Raw genomic sequence first — 18509 nt, forward strand, 5'->3', positions numbered from 1 at the left:
GGGCAACAAAGTGAGACTCTGTCTCAAAAAAAAAAAAAAAATATAAAGTGTGGGAATAAAATTTAAAGCTTCCAAATATTAATATTTCAGACTTGGCTAAAGCATGCCATGCAGGGAGAAGCCACAAGCCTTCTTCAGTGTAATGAAGAATTTTGAAAGGATGAGAGTCAGTTGACATGGGTCCTTTGAAAAGACAGATCCTGTTCTATCTATTATATATTGTTAGATACATAACAAAACGAAAGCAAATATTTACATACCAGTTCCAAATTTTAAAAACCTGTGTTTATTCTACAATTTGTCATCATGTTGAACTTCTATCCAGGATTGTTTGCTACGAAGGGCAAATACATTTCCTATGCAATTCAAAGGTTAGTTTTGATATTTTCAGGTTATAACCTTCAGACTAGAATCTATTTGTCATAGGAAACATTCATTAAAACCTTTGTTGTAGAAAACCATGTTTTTACTTCAAGTGGTAAACTGTATTTGCCTCAGTAATAAAGAGACCCATAACTAAATGGAGAAAATTGGGAAATAATGTAGCAAACAGTGCATAGAAAAATAAATAAAAATGATTCTGAAACACATGAAAAAAATCATTCTCATTCAAAAGAAGAATGCAAATTAAAATGACAATGACATTGTTTTTTCTTGCTTAGAAGATTGAAAAAATTGAGACGCTGATCAGGCAAAGGTGTGGGGGGAAAAGCCTTCATATTACTGATGAGAATGCTCCATGGAGAGCAATTTGGCCACATTTACAAAAATGACAAATACCATTTTGACCCAGCCATTCTACTTCTAGGAACTTATCCTATATTTGCAATGTGTGAAATGACATGCACAAAGTTATACGTTGTCATCTTGTAGCAACAGCAAAAATGGAAAACAAACTAAATGCTCATTAATTGAATTGTTATTAAACAAATTACAGTGCATCCTTAGAAAAGAATAGTAGTAATATTTATTAAACTGTCAAATAAAAAAGAGAGAGAAAGCTCTTTAAGTACTAATATAGAAAATAATTTCCAGTATATACCATTAATTGGAAATAAGCACAGTGTAGAAAGAATGTTTATAGTATTCTAACAGCAGGGTTTTTTTTAAGAGGACAGGGAAGAAAAGAATACAGACATATCCTCTCCTTGGAAGGCTACCCAGGGAATTCAAAACCTTCGTAGCAGATGGAGAAAGAAACTGGATGACTGAAAGACTAGAATCTTCAGCTGCTCAGAATTAACTCTGTTGATGTAGATCAACATATCAGGACACTAATAAAACAGGTAAGTCAAATGGCAAACCACTATGGGTGCTCCTGAAGATTGGTAAAGTGCAGTTTTTATTTTCATAAAAAATATAGAAGAAAGTATTATCTATACAAAAATAAATAAAATGATTTATACATTTAAAGTTTGTTAGACAAGCATGAATTTACTCCCAACTTTGTCATAACAAAGACAGTATTGCCTCCCCACTGATAGAGTACTAACTATTCCTGTTGTATAAGACTGTGCAGATTATCTTAAAATTAGAAACAAAAATGAAATAAAATATAAATGAAAACAATAGTTTCACAAAAAATACTTATCCACACCATATGCAAAACAGCGTGATAATTTGTATTATAGTCTACTGTATCCTACATTATCTTATTCTATTTGATTTTACCCATTAAATTGATTTCATAACTCATCAATGGGTCACCAGCAACAATTTGCAAAATAGTTTTTTAAATTATCTCCTTCTTTTCACCCCTCGTACTAAAGTCCTAATCCAGGACCACCTTGTTCCTCAGTAACCTCCCGACTACTCTCCCCGTTTTTGATCCTGTGCTCCTCAAATCTGGAAGTTTGCCAGTCACCTCTCTTTAGTGGTGTCCACTTCTCTCAAAAATAACGTCTTATCTCCTTAAAGTGGCATCCAAGCCTTCCCGAAATGGGCTATACTTTAATATTATTGAATTTGCTATTTTCCCCATACTTCGTGTTGTTAATCACCTTCGTATCTCTACTTTTGTTGTCTCTTCTCTCTGGAACCCTTTTCCTTTCCTATACACACATTTCACTCTATCAATTCCTGCACATCTTTTAAAGATCCAGCTCAAGCATTATATCCTTCGGGAGACTGTCCCTGGACCAAAGCTTTTCGATCTTTAGCAAGTGAAAGTATCCTCTGGAGGGCTTGTTGAAACTGATTCCTGGGCTTCACCCCCATCAATTCTCATTCAGGAGGTCTACAGAGAGGCCCCCAAATTTGCATTTGTAATAGCTTTCCACGTGATGCTGAGGGACCACACTTTAGTAATTATGCTCTAAACAATACCCTGGCTGGGTTGGAAATCATTGTTTTGAGCTATCATAACACCTTATAAGTACACTCACTACAGTGCATTGTAAATGTTTCTCCATTGATAGGATTTAGTACACTCAGGTATACTTCTACATCAATTCAACACTAGAATCAAATTCAAAGTCAGAGTCATCTTAACGTACTAGTACCTTGTAATTAATCAGTGGATTGTTAGCTGAATAGAAATTTCATAGGTTTGCCTAGAAAAGTTGATTGGGGATATATGCAAATAAATTTCATTTGTATTTCAGCAATAAAATCTCCAATGTATGATTGTTGACAAAATGGAACAATATGAACTTGATAGGAAATAAAGCAATAAGAATTTCATAACTAATTAAGAAAATGCAGCCAAAAGATACCAATGTCAAAATAGAGGGAGGTTTCCAGTGATGTGCCATACATCTTTGGCTTAGGATTCAGTCTACTTGACATTCTTTTCATAGCATAGATAAAGTTATAGAAGGCATACATATCACATCTGAAGTTGAAAATAAACTTTAAGAGATTGTAATACATTGTATGATAAAATCAGGATTCAAAGACTCCTTTCTCTCCATCCCTACTATCAAGTGGATTGATGGGTTAACACATATATTAAGCCTTTAGTCAAGTGTTTTGAAGTTAAGAAGAGGATTTCTTTCTTGGAGGGGCAGACTGAGCGGTAGGGTAGTAGGAAGCATAATTGAGGTAGTGGGGTCAGTGAGTAGAAGGTGACTGAATTCTCTGAAAGACGAGCACTGGAATCACTAGAAGTGAACCAGAAACCAGGCACAGGGCAGCAAGGCTACTTCTTGAGTCTACCTCCTAGTGGTAGTGAGTTTCTTATGTGTTCTCTGCCTTGGTGAGGATTGGATCAGGAAATGGGACACTGAACCTAAGGTTCAGGGACCTCAGTGGATAAATCTGAGTAAGGCCAGGGAAGGGGCTAACAGTCTTTCATCTAATTCCAAAAATAGACGACACAAAAGCAGTATGTGGGAAATGTCACCTAGAAGCAGCACATGTGAAAAAGAATTGGGGATTTTATTTGTCTATTTATTTTATTTTTTATTTCATTTTTAACCAGAAAAAGGAATTAAAGAATTGGGGATTTTAGACACTAGGAATTTCAGCATGAGTGAACAGCGTGATATGCATATACACGCATTGCTGGAGTGAGTTAACTGTACAATGGTTAAAGCCATGGACTGCAGTGGAGATAAACTTTACGATGTTGTGGCAGCTTAACAAGTATCCAGCAAGGGACTGAGTTGTCCTTCTGTCCTTCCCATAGAATGCCTATCTCCCCAAGAGTGACAATCTTCAGACTACAGTATGCCCCTGGAGGTACATGAAGATTTTCCTAGGTATATGTAGGCAGAGATAGTGTTCATGAAATCAGTTTCCAGAATCTCAGTTTCTACAAGAGATTCAGCTGGGTTTGTTTCTGTGGTAGACACATCATTCCAATTATCTTTCCCACTGCTTGGTTAAGGATAGTCCATCTCCAGCTTTATGAAGTAAAAGCACACCATTCTGACCTATCCCAATGGATAGATCAAGACATATTTAAGCCAAATAAAAGTACAATTCAAAATACTGGTGACTGAAATTCTCCTTTAATCAAGGTACCAACAAGCACTCACCCATCTATCTCATTTATGGATTAACTTCCAATAAAAATCCACTGTGTATGTTTAATAATTATTTATCAAAAGCTATACATATACACAGGTTATTTTGTTATTACTAGGTATATTTTTATTAATAATTCTAAATACAACTCAATGTAAGATGATTTTAGAAATACTTACAGCCTCATAGTCACAGAAAATTGTTTTTAAAAATTGAATTTAAATCTACATTGATATCTTTGTCATACAAATGTATGATAAAGTGGTTAATAAAATACTTCGTAGCATAAATATATATTATATTAGAATACAATTCTTTGGGGCAGAGGAATGAAAATATGATTTAAATAAAAAGGAATAATATAAAACTTCTATTAATTAAGGATAAATTTATTCATGTATTTTTTAAGTATATGATGGTAGGTAGATATTATGTTGCTATAGCATTTGGATTTCACCAGATACGTTCAAAATAACAATGTGACACTTTTTAAATGTCAATATTTATAATACCCCAGAGGTGGAAAATAAATGTCATCTCTAAAATGTGCAAGAGGATATTAAGTTTTTTAAAAATATTTTTAGAATTTTATAAATAGAAAGGTCTGAATATCACTGTAATAGAGGTTCTTTTGGAGCCTTCCTCCTTGGTGTGGCAGGGAAGGAGGGAAAGCACTCTTCTCCTCCCCCTTACGAGGAAAGGAATGGTAAAAGCCATAGAAGTTTTCTCCTGGCCAATAAACTATTAGTCCTACTTGAATGATCTGTTCCAGGAATTCCCAATTCAAGAAACTTTTCTCAAGTTTACAGTCTTTTACTTATATGGGTATACTGGGTTGGTGAAGGATGAAAACCTCAGGACACTGCTACCTTTTATGGAGTGATTTTCTTGCAGCAACTTGCTGCTTTCTTTTGAAAGTGGGAGTATTTTACAAACTTAATTTTTCTTCTTAGGGGTTCTTACCAAAATTCCTGCTACAACCAGATACGTCCCATTCACCATAAATTTTTATGCCTTTGGAAATATGTTCCCACCATAGTTTTTTTTCTTATGTTAAAACATACTAAGAAATTTATTACATGTCTTTTTTTTTTTCCAGAATATTGCAGAGGTACAAATGTTTTCGGTTACGTGGATCACTTTTGTTATGCTTGAGTCAGGGTAATAGTGTGCCCGTCACCCAGATATTGTTCATTGTACCTGTTAGGTAGGTTTTCACCCATCCCCTCCTTCCCTCTCCCCTCTGCTTGATTTCTACTGAGTTTTACTTCCCTCTGTGCACCTGTGTGCTCATTGGTTGGTTCCAGTTTAATGGAACTGAGTATGTGGTGTTTGTTTTTCCATTCTTTAGGTACTTCACTTAGGATAATGGTCTCCAGTTCCATTCAAGTAGCTGCAAAAGACATTATTCCATTCCTTTTTAATGGCTAGGTAGTACTCCATGGTATATACATAGAACATTTTCTTTATCAACTCGTCAGTAGATGGGCACTTGGGTTGATTCCATATCTTTGCTAATGTGAATAGTGCTGCCATAAACATTCAGGTACAAGTGATTTTTTTTGTTTGTTCGTTTTGTTTTGTTTTGTTATTGTTTGTTTGTTTTTTTATAAAATGACTTCTTTTCCTTTGGGTAAATGCCCAGTAGTGGGATTGCTGGATCAAATGGTGGGTCCACTTTTAGTTTTTTGAGGAATCTCCATAATGCTTTCTATAATGGTTATACAAGTGTCACCATCAGTGTATAAGTGTTCGTTTTTCACCCCAACCACAATAACATCTATTATTTTTTGACTTTTAATGATGGCCATTCTGACAGGGGTAAGGTGATATCTCATTGTGGTTTTAATTTGCATTTCATTGATAATAAGTGAAGTTGAACATTTTTCATTTGTTTGTTGGCCATTTGTCTTGTCTTCTTTTGAGAGGAGTCTGTTCATGTCTTTTTTCCATTTTTTGATGGGGTTATTTGCTTTTTTTCTTGCTGATTTGTTTGAGTTCTTTGTAGATTCTGGATATTAGCCCTTTGTTGGATGTATAGTTTGTGAATATTTTCTTCCATTTTGTAGGTTGTCTATTTACTCTGTTGATTATTTTCTTTGCTGTACAGAAACTTTTTTAGTTCAATTAAGTCCAATTTGTTTATTTTTGTCATTGCTGTATTTGCTTTGGGGATCTTACTCATAAATTCTTTGCCTAAACAAATGTCTAAAAGAATTTTTCCTACATTTTCTTCTAGATTTTTATGGTTTCAGGTATTACATTTAAGTCTTTAATGCATCTGAGTTATTTTTTGTATATGGTAAGAGATAAGGCTAGCAGGTCACAGCTCACATGCTGGGTGGAGTGGGATCCTCAGACAGAGCAGACGGCATCGCACAGAGCACCTATGAAAGACGGACCATGTCCCTGGGGTATACTGCTCATGCATATGGGCCGGGGTGGCTACAGGTGAAGTGTACAGGTTGAGCAGGGCATGTACAGGGTGTGGTGCCCAGAGCATCTGTGTAGGCTGGGCAGGTTCTTGGCATGTAGTCTGCCCAGATTCAAAGGATGTGGCTCCTCTGGCTTTCCTCCCACTCAGGACCTTCTAAGTGGCAGTGGTGGCAGCAGTCCAGCTGCCCTGGCAGTGGGCAGTGGACATCGAAGGTTACAGGTACTCACTCCATCTGGATCTTGTGGGAAGTGTGGTTGAGTGGGATTGGCCAGGCCACAACAATGGGCACCAGGCCCATGGTCCTCTGCTCCATACAGGGCCCCCAGCAGCAGTGGCAGTGGTGGCAGCACAAGTTACTTGCCCACAGGGCAAATGAGTGCCAGGATTCCCTGCTCCCTCCCCACCTGACAGGGGAAAAGGGTGAGGCAACAGTCACAGATCTGACCTCTGGACAAAAGTAGCCTCCTGAGGTTGGGATGTTACAATGGCACCAGCCTCAGTGCCCAGGGCTCGCAAGCCAGCCATCCCTTCTCTCTGGAGCAACACAGCTGCATAGCTTCCTGACAGGTCTCTATAACAGTCCAGAGGCCACTGCAGTGGAGGGGTCCTGCCGCTGCTCAGGTTGCAGTATCCCCAGGAGAAGCGTGGAGACCAGAATTCTCTGCTCTGTCCTTTTCCCATGTGTGGGCGCCTTCCCTAATTAACCCCAGTCCTGCTGAGCTGCTCATCTCACTTCTATCTTCTTCACTTCACTTCTGCCTCTTCTCTTTGGAATCCCTGTGCTCTCACTCAGATGATTGATCCAAAGGTGGGTATCTAGTTGCTACTTTTGATCTTCTCCTCAAGAGCAGTGCTACGCAGGCTGCTTCTAGTCCGCCACCTCGGCACCCCCTTGTTTCAAAAACATGTATCTTTTTATCCCTGCCTGATTCCTCCAAAATTCAGAAACTGGTATTGAGTATTCTTACTTTCATGGCAATGTAATTATTTGCACAGGTTCAATAAATATATGTCATCCTTGTAACAGAACGTAATTGAGAAAATGGATTATATAAGGCTTTGACCAGAATGTTGTATCTGAGAATTGGATGTGATCGGACGGGTTTAAAGAACTATTGTTGACTTTGTGGAGCTAACGCTTACAAAGCACTCTTGGGAAAACTGTCTTGGTACCTAGCTTACAGAATTCCCAGTCTTGCAATTGAGTAAGGAAGGTCTTTTCCTGGCAAGCTCAGGAAATTTAGGGTATTTGGGGGACCTGGAGAATAGAATAATTCAGCTGAATATATAGATACTTCAGGTAAAATCTGATGGCAAGTTCTTGGCTTGACTCCCTTAAGCTCAAGAGACTTTTAAAAATCAAATCTAAGATTCCATTTTCTTAAACTGCTTTATTGAGGTATGCGACAAACAAAAAGTTGTACATATTTAATACATACAGCTTGATGTGTTTGAAGATAAAGTATACATATGTAAAACTATCATCATAATTTATGCCATAAACATACCCATTACCTCCAGAAGTTTCCTCCCACATTGTTATTTACTACTACTATTATTATTATTTTGTGATAAGAACACTTAACATAAGATCTGTCTTCTTAGCAAATTTCTAAGTATACATTACAGTATTGTTAACTGTAAGTATTATGCTGCATAGTAGAGTTCTAGGATATATCTTGAGAATCCTTATGAAAACTTTCAGCAATGTAAGTTTTTAATATCTTATTTTATTATTTTCCAGCTTTATTGAGGTATAATTGACAAATAAGAATTGTACATATTTAACGTATACAATGGGATATTTTGATAGGCATATACTTGCAGGAGCAGATGCTAAATAAAACAGGCTCAAAGCAGTTAAGGACTGTGTTTAACATATTTATTGCTATCTGCCACACATGATTATTATATAATTAGTTTTCTAGGAAGACGCAATGTTACTTATATATACTTGTACATGAACACATTATTACATGAAGTATGTATGCTTTAGAAACATTTATTATCTTCTAGATACATTAATGGGGTTACGTGGAATCTAAAAAAGTCAACCTCTTAGAAGCATGGAATACAATAGTGGTCACCAGGGGCTGGGAGGTTGGGGAAATGGGGTAATGTTAGTCAAAGGCACAAAGTTTCAGATATGAAGGATGAATAAGTTCTGGAAATCTAATGTATAATAGAATGGCTAAAGTTAATAATAATGTATTGTATGTGTGAGGTAATGGATACGCTAATTAACAATGTTAATTTAAAAAGATCTATATGATCAATTACTATTTTTTCTGTACCTATGTAAATAAGTAGACCAGCCTTATTTTATAAATAAGAAAAATCTTACTTCGATTATGTTGATCAAAAGGAGTATGAGGGTAGAGATAAATTTTATGTTTCAATAAACATAAACTATAGCAAAACCTTGTGTGTTATCAGATTGTAGCCCTGTTCATTGTCTTTGATCTATTTGCATTTCTTTGTAAATTACATGATTTTGTTACCTACATTGTATTGGATCTTGCTGTCTTACACATTTTGTCAGTTCTTACCAATTTTCAATTAATTATTCAAAATACCTTCGATATCTGGCTACACATCTCCAAACTAACATTTCCAATTTTTCTCCTACCCTCCTGACTTGGCATCACTGAGAATTAAACTTAAAATTGCTGCCCAGATCTTTATTGAGATTCTAGGTTGTTTTGTAGCTGCCTGTCCTTTCCCCCATGGTATCTACTGCAAGCTGAAGCTGAATGACTGATATGAACTGCAAAGGATTCATCACCATAGCAACTTATATATGGACAACATTCTCGTGCCTATAGCTGCTGCTGTGTGGGCCACTAGGGAAGTTCATTGAACTCCCACATCTTCCGTGCTCTGCCCCAGGAAATAACCATGATTGTGGATGATCTTACTGAAGCCATTATGTCTATGCCATCATTGAAAGCATTTAAACTAAAAAACAGGAGATCCATCAGTTTGCCAATGCCATTCTCACTCCACCATCTATGAATGTGTTCAGCCCAACTTTAGGAATCTTCTTGACTGGCTGCCCTCTCGGCTCAAAAATTGAGTTTATAGTCTGTTCCAATCATTAATCTTTGTCTTTCTCACTTTTCTAGAAATCCCACTCATTAAATGCCTGATTATTCACAACACCCAGCAAATATCCTCTACTACGAAGTCTCAGAGTTGGTTAAACTAGTCCTTCAACATCAGAAAGCTGCTGAAATGAGCCACATGGACTAACTTTCCCAAGTTGTTCATTGGGAACACTGGTTTCCCTTAAAGAAAGGGGGGAACTGACAAAGACGGCTTTATTTATTTATTTATTTATTTATTTATTTATTCAAAGACGGCTTTAACTTTACCCTCAGCTAACTAAACTTGAGGCAGATTTATTCCTGACTCTAGGCCTGACCTCCCTTTTCTTAGAGCATTTACTTTAGAAACCTAGTGTAAATTCTTTCTCTGCCTCTTTGAGATATAAATCTTCTCCCAGCCTCTTGTCTGTTTTACACCCTAGGAATGTCTTTCTCAAGGACCTGGGAGCCATCCCTTTGAAATGCAATCATTAAGGAAGATAGCACCCCTATCTGCTAGTCTAAGTGGGAAGGTAGGAATCTAACTTTGATAAGCACCAATTAGCAAACACAGATTGGCCTAATGACATTGATCAACCTCCCCCCTAACAACCTCTAGTACTTTCCCACTAACTTGCCCAGCACTTAAAAGCTCTACTGCCTTCTGTTTCAACAGAATTGATTTTAATCTCTCTCCTTTATTACAAAACTTTTGAATAAAGTCTCTTGCCTGTTAAGTTGTCCAGTGCAATTTTTCTTTAACAATGCTCACAGCAATGTGAACATACACAGAAAAGGTTTTTGGTGTTTAGTTACTTTAATGGTCAGTCACTAAAATTGAGTGCTTTGGTAGTTTTCAGTGTGGATTTGACATTATGGGCAATTATGTTTCTTATACAGTAAGGAAGAGCCAGCAGAGCCACGTGTTGTGTTTATTTATAAACCACAGAAGAAAAGTCATTCCTCCCTCAAAGGGGAGGAAAAAGCCTTCCCTGTCATCAAGATAAGAGTATTTCAGTCGGTAAGTCTTAACATAAAATTATGTGTTACCCCCCTCACCTCATATTTTAATAAAAAGTTTGGAAAGCAGTAGTTAGGCAGTTTTATGTCAGATAAATAGTATACCTCTAGCTCATTATTGAAACCATTCATTAAAGATTAAAAACATAAGATCCTTTATAGAAATTCTAAACTGGTCTCAAGATCTTAGCATTCAATTATCATTTCTGAAATCTGAAATCAACATATTTTATGTCTAAATTGAGAGTACATTTGAAAATCAAAATTCAAAGGCATGCCTTCTAGTGGGCTGACTGATGGGAAAGGGCTGTGATTACGCCTAATTTTCACCCTCTACATCACGATCTCATTGATTATGTTTCTCAGCTTGCCAAGGGTTCTGTGAGGTGATTTTCAAGATGAATATTGCTATTTGCAGGATTTCCTGAATAGGAAAATTTCGGGAGTAAATTGCACAAACCAAGCGATGTGCAGTCAATTTTCACTCCAGCATAAACAATGTATTAGAACAGAGCCCTTAAGGCTTTTTTTATTTGGGTTTCATTACACAGCTAGCTGCATTTCATCAATAAGCATGAAGTGCCAGCCAGGCAAAACTGAGGCTCAAAGAGGGTATTACATATTTTTCTAACAGGTGCTCAGAGTTTGACTAGAGAAAACAAATGACCCAAATGGCATGGCCTCGGGCCTTTTGTTTCAGAGGTAGCCACCGCTGCCATGGTCAGAAAAAGTTTCTTTAAATTTACAAATGGAAACAGAACTCTAGCTGCTTGGATATCTACTTTCTTTGCATTAACTCATTCCTAAGATTTTTTAAAAGGCAGCTTCTTTTTCTGAGTTAAAAAATGAGCATGTCCTCAAAACTGTTTGAAAACTTATTTTTGGTTTTCAGTAGTTTAAAGCTAAGCAAAGCAAAATCCATTTTCCCACTTTCTTTAATTGAAAAAAAAAACGTTCAACCTCTTTAAGCAGAGAGCTACAGGAGGCTGTAAAGATTAAAATCCCATATCTTCAAGCAGAAGGACTCTGTGCAATCTTAATAAATCATTTATTAGACAATGAGTAGAGACAGAAGCCAGACAAAGAGGGATAAAGAACTAGGCAAGTTATTACACTATTCACACAGGTCACCATTTCCTAATTACAAACTAGAGATTTGAGAATTATTGGGAGAAACTTTCAAGTAGTCATATGCATGATTTTATGTTCTTCTTTTCTTTTGGATACAACTACAAGCAAAAGAAAAAGGCTAAAGGAATATTTTTGAAATCTGCACTCCAGCGATAAAAAACTCAGAATATGCATGGAGGACTGAAGCCAAAGAGTTTTCTGCCAGGGAAAAAGCAGCTGCCTCTCCCCACAGTGATTTAGACCAAGCTGCAGGAGGCAAATATCATGACTCTCTGAAACTACACACAGCAGTGAGTGGTGACTTGTAGCTTTGACAAAGAAAAGAGATTAGCACAGCTGAGAATAGCTTTCACTCAAAACTGCAAGGACCTGTTTGGCAGAAACATATAACCATGGGCAATCAAAGACCCAATGCGGGATTTCAACATCCGAAAACCATTCTGGGGGCCACAGACTAGGACTAAAGTCACTTTGCTTGAGTCATCAGGATCCATTTGTGTCAGGGGATTTTGTTATCTTTTCTCTTAAATATATTCCATGAACACAGATAGGTAGCATTGAGTATATTTTTCATTGTTTTAAAGAAGAGGAACATTTTAACCAAAGATTATATTTAAAAGTAGAGGAATGTGCTTTTACCTGTGAGTTAAAAAAATCTATTTCTGGTTGGGAGGAAAGAATTTATGGCTTTTCCTCTTTGCAATACTAAATCAAGGACTTTTAAGAATATACTGGGTCCAAGATAATTGAGAATCTGGCTGAGGTTGTTGTGTATTGGGCCAGGTAACTGTATTTCCTTGTTGGGATCCTTTAATGAATAATGAAAAATCAATATTGATGAGGCATAGTTGGGCTGGTGAATAGGAGCTAGTCAAATACCTCTAAGGACACTATGTACTAGCTAGGTGGACAAATGGAAGGGATCCTAGAGCTGATAGTGTCTCTAAATTGACAATGTGTTTTGCACTCACCCAGTCTTGTGCCTTTTGACCACGCACGACTCAACTGCAGAGTGATTGGGGCATCAGAAGTCATGCCTTTCTGTCAAGAACCCCATTGCGTCATTAATGTACAGGCTGTTGTTACTCACCCTATATACTTTCTTAAGCCAACTGAATTTGTTACTAGGTAAAGCCTATTGTAACTCATGAATTTGATTGGTCAACCCAAGACCATACTACTGGTTGAGCAGGTTGAGTACTGCATTGGTGAAATGGTGTCTATCTATGTCTTACACGTTGCCATTTGTTCTTGGAGGGTAGCTATCAGAATGGTAGATACAAATGTCAGGAAAAATAAGGTAAAAGTGGTGGAGTGTACTTTGTTAATCTAATTCATTTTAGTAGTAGCAAGCCTCTGTCTCCTCATTCTCACTCAAACCCATCTTCCCCAAACTTTCATTTTTTCTTCTCTAAAAGATTCTCAAACGTCCTTTTATCTCTGCCCTCTCCTCTAGCAAAATGGTAACTAAATGGAGATTAAATGTTAGGTTTTTACAACCCTGGAAAGTAAATAAATTTAACAATTTTAAGTGTAAATCAACATACTAAGTCAACTGGAGATGGGTATAGATGTTTATAAGAAATCCTAACAGGGATTCTAACTCTGCTTGGGGTATGGAAGAAAATTTTGAAGAGGCAATAACTTTGAATTCAGTCATAAAGGATGGAGGAAAATTCACCATGCCAAAACAAACTGAAAGAAGTCACTTAAAGAAGAGAGAAAATTAAGAACACGAGTATGCTATTAAACCACATGAATGTGAACATACCATATAATTTGATGTGGCTAGAGTATAAGGGGAGGTTGTTGGCAGAATAAGAGAATAGAAGAGTAAACTGGAGTCAGTTTGAGAGGGCTTTATAATGTCTACTAAAAACCCTAGACATTATTTTGTAGGCACCTAATCTCTTAGACAACTTCAATTTTGGAAAAGATGTCTACAAATATATATTAAATATAATTAAAGCAGGGATGGAAAATGGATCATAGTAACAAATATGGTATAGCCATTCTAGTGATGTGAGTTTAATGAAGACATTATTTCTAGTAAATGCTGGAAGAAAGAAAACCTGAATAAGCTAGTCAAATAATAATAATTATTAATATCATTATAACAAATATGATAATGATGATGACAAAGATTTTGTGGTTGGCTAAACTTGAATCAGGCTTCTGAACCTTCTCCTAGGCCCATCTATGAACTTCCTTGTAATATCCAGTTTTAGCAAAGAGCCCTGCTAAGTCAGGTTAGCAATAACTCCCCATCCTCAACATCTGCTCACTCTCAATATCAGATTGGGTTCCTCATCCTCTACCATCCTCCAAGTGATGTCTGATCACCCTGGCCTGGCTTCAGTAAGAATCCTGTTAGGTCAGATTAGTCAAAATCCCCTTGCCCCTGATGTTTACTCTTAGTAATTTTCCATCCACTGATCCCTATCCTGCTCCATGGCTATAAATTACCACTTGCTCATGATGTATTTGGAGTTGAGCCCAACCTTTCTCCTTCTCCTGCAAGACCCCATCAAATTGGTCCCTGTAACCACTGTGATGATCCTGAATAAAGTCTTCCTCGCTGTGCTTTAAAAGTAATAATTTTTTCTTCAACAATGATAACGAATGAGGAACTTAATTCAGTGATATTGCTATTCTTTTAGAAAACAAACCTTTTAAAGCAAAAAGTTCCTACCTTAATGTCAAATGGTCCTGTTTGATTTGGTTGATTGTAAATTTCCAACTGATTCCTAATAGGAGACAGCCACAGAAGCAGATGATTTAACTGCTCTTCAAGGTCTTCAAGCTTTTTCTCAAGCTGCCCAAGGTCTTTTATGTGAGCTTCAATTTCTACTTGTTTCTCAGGTAAAGCCCTAGAAACCTGAAAGGAAAAAAAAATCAAAAAGGTAAACAATTCTCAAGGTATAAACAAAAAAGAAAAACATTTTCAAAAATTATTTATCATGAAATGTTACAGAAATTTACTGCTTTTGGTATTTTAACAGCTAGATATTGATGACTTACATATGTTACATGTTAGGATTATTTAATTAATGTACTAGAGATTATTCATTAACACCCTTAAAAAATTCTATACTTTGAAGACATGAATGCCTTTTTGGAAATTTAAAACACACACCTTACACAAATGCACACTCAACTTCAACCGATAAAAGTAAAGGAGCACATTCTTCATTTATCCACTCACTTACCAAACGTAATGGTGTGTTGTATATTACATGTCAGACACATTGCCTTGGCAGTTATAAAAATGAATAAGCCAAGTTATTCAGCATTAGTACCAGATATATAACATAGATCTTCTAAATCTCAAATGAGTGATTTATATTCAAAGAGCATCCTAAAATTAAAACCAAACCAAACTATAACTTTTGTTTGTATAGTAATCATTTCTTCTACTATACTCGCCTCTAGCTTTCTTCTATGTTAGGGAAATTGTAAAAAGAAATCTTTTTATGTAAAAAGAAATCTTTTTATGTACAAAGAAAATCGATGAGGTATGTATGCATTTTTTCCAAGCTATTGTTTGTGAGCCCTAGAGAAATCAAGTAAAACAGACAGAGATGATTGGAATAAAAAAGTAAAAGGAACATTTGGATTGGCGTAGAATAAAACAGAATGATTATAGGTTTATTTTTATTAAGGGCTTAGTATATACCAAGCATCATGCTTAGAAGTTTCACACTTACTGCACTCTTTAATCCACCCAATGGCCCTATGGTATAGGTACTCTTTAAAATCCCAATTTTATACATGAATAATGACATTAGATTTGAAAAACATTAAATAACTTAGGAAACAGTATGACATGGTGTTAAACATCGTGGAGTCTAGAGTTAGGCTGCTGGGATTTAAATCCTGGTTCTGGCTCTTGCCTAATACTTTAGCCAAGTTTGCTCTAACTCTCAATGCTTCCTGTATAGATTGGGAACAATGACAGCACCTGCTTCACAGGGTTACTGTAAGGACTAAATAAAGCAATCCATGAAAAGTGCTTGGAGCAATACTCTGCATGACAGTGAATGACAATAAAGTCATTAATGTTAGTGATTATTGCTCAAGCTCAAATGTAAATACAGGGTTAGGATAAACAAGAGTAAAACCCTTTTTCAGAATATCAAGCATTAAAACTAGTATACCAGAATAAAGGTTGTAAACTCATAATGGCGGCTCTTTATAATATTATTAATACCATTATAATATAAATATAATAATATAATATAAATAAAATGTTATAATATGCATCTATTATATATGATTTCTATATTATGAATAATAGAGAACATTTAAAAAGGAAACTAGATAAGCATACTAATATATTAGTACATCATCTAAGCAAAGCCACATATTATGGAATGATTGTTTTAGATATTTTTTAAGAACTCACTAATAAACATTACTTTCTTTAATTGGATACACGAGTTATGAGGTGAAAAAGGGAAACGTTAATGGACAAAATAATTACTCAACTAATTTATAAGAAAAGGAATTTTAAACAAGATCTTATATGTAAACAATATGTACATTGAAACATATTGTAAATACATTTATACATATTGTGTAGAATGCATATGAATGTATGACTAAAGGGTTCACATCAAGCCTAGGCTGATGCAGGCCATCCTGGGACTTACCCTAGGCTCTCACAGCACTGTTTCCTTGGAAACACTAACTTTAAGATGAATGGGAAATGTTTGGCCTGCTTTTGTTGTATGGAAATGCATCTGATTGAGGGAGCTGTGAGTTGGAATACAGGCCTTGGGAATAAAGGTGTAAAAGATTGAAAGGAAATAGCAGTGGTGGATCCTATTTAAGGTGACCTGCACACATCTTGGCTCTCATCCCTGGCAGCCTTTATCTGTGTGGGTGAGGGGGCAAAAGAAACACAATGCTCAGGTAGCACGGATTGTTTGTCCACAAATAATGAATCATGATGCTGTATCTACTTTGCTTGACTTGTATCATGATATAAAGCCAAGTAAATATAGTATTAGATGAATTAGTCCTGCCTATTTGTGTTTCGTGAATTCAAATCCATAAATACACCTGTAGTGTTGAATTCTCTTTATCTCTGTGGCTCTGTGTGTATGTGTGTGTGTGTGTGTGTGTGTGTGTGTGTGAGGGAGACAGAGAAAGAGATACATAGGTGATATCACAAATGTAATTCTATGTCTGTAATACATAATCTAATACTGCCCTCAATTTATTTTTCCTCGCATTTAAAAGGAGGTAACTAAACATTTTATTTTTATTGGATCATTTTCTACTCACAAGTACATGTAAAAAGCATTTTACAGCTTCAAATAACAGCATCTAAGAGCCTCTAGATTCTGAAGCTACTGGAGATAATAGGCATCATATTTTCGTAAAATATCTAAAATTGAGCTATGAAGTCATTTTATCTGATCACATTATCGTACACGTTTCATTTAGGCTACAGAAATCTGTATGGCATTTAACTAAAATTGTTGGTTTCCTTATCACCCTCCCAACCTATCCCTTCTTGGTTATAGAGGTAGAACAATTCCTGACAGAAAACAGTGCAATGGGTAAGATTTGACTAATATGTGAAATAACCAAATGATAGCTTATAATGAGACTACATTTTCAGCTTAATTATGATGTCACATTAGGTAGATCCTCACAAACCTTGTGCTTCCTTCAATCATAACATTTGCCTCACACTATTCACCTTATTATTTACATTGACTCTCTCACTAAGCTTTGCTTTCTGGACAAGCTGGGTTCCTGCACATGATAGACCTTCAATAAAAGTTTGTTGAATTAAAGACAATTTCCAAATTCAAGATTAAGTTCTTTGTTTTCTAATATAAGTAGCAATATTATGTCCAGGGTAGTCAACTGCATAAAAAATGGAAATTGTACCCTCAAGTTAAATAGCTTTAATTATCAGACAAAAATATCAGTAAACCGAACTATGTAAAAATCAGAAGCTTCTGCATGACCAAGGAAGCCATAGGCAAAGTCAAAGACGAATGTCAAATTGTGAAAAAAATAATTTGTGACTTATATCTCACACAAGGGATGAAATTTACTAACATATAAAACAGCTTCTGCTAATTAATAAGAAAAAGGCCAACAACCCAAAAGAAAATTGGTCAAAAGATAAAGACAGTTCACAGAAAGGAAAATACAAATGATTTTAAACACACAAAAATAAGCTTAACTTTGGTCATAATGAGAGAAATGAAAATGAGAACTTCATCTATTGTACTGGCAAAAATCCAAGTTTGCTGTCAAGGCTGTGGGAAAATATAGATTCTTCTTCATGGTTGGTGGGACGTATATATTGGTGTACCCCTTGTGGAAGACAGTTTGGCACTATCTATCAAATGCATGTAACCTTTGACCCAGAACTTTTACTTCTAGGAATTTATTTTGTAGATTTATTTCTAGAACTAAAATCAATGCTTAGTGAGGGTAGGGCAGATGGTGGATAGAGTGAGATTTTCCATTGTACTTTTGGATTTTTGAGCAATGTAAATGTCTTTGCAAAGAAATAACTAAATAAGGGAAATTACTGTACTGGTAATAAATTACACTTTACATATTTTAATAATGAATCATTATTAATAACATATCTAAAGCCATCAATAAAAAATGCTTTGAGTATTTTTTCTATGACAATATCACTCAGTTGACGGTTGGTTGAAAATCAAAAACTCCTAATATGTAATTTTGTGCTCTCCTCCCCTCCAAACACTCTCTAGGAATTGATGACTTGTTCCAAATACTCCTTGGAAAAAGATAACAGATGTGCATAATTTATGATGTAGAAGAAGAGTAAGTTTTATTCAGTTTCTATGTGCTTTGAGATATTTACTTTT

General features: G+C 35.8%; 1 protein-coding gene across 1 annotated transcript in view; it reads right to left on the minus strand.

Annotated features, from left to right (window-relative positions):
- The window catches only part of DMD (dystrophin), a 2517447-nt gene that overhangs the window by 768397 nt on the left and 1730541 nt on the right, over positions 1–18509 (minus strand). The window contains exon 47 of the mRNA XM_012638704.1: positions 14336–14521. Within this exon, the coding sequence (XP_012494158.1) occupies positions 14336–14521 (186 nt within the window). The remainder of the gene's footprint in view (positions 1–14335; positions 14522–18509) is intronic.

This window comes from Propithecus coquereli, unplaced genomic scaffold (genome assembly GCF_000956105.1).
Source record: "Propithecus coquereli isolate 6110/MARCELLA unplaced genomic scaffold, Pcoq_1.0 Scaffold132, whole genome shotgun sequence".
NCBI lineage: Eukaryota > Metazoa > Chordata > Mammalia > Primates > Indriidae > Propithecus > Propithecus coquereli.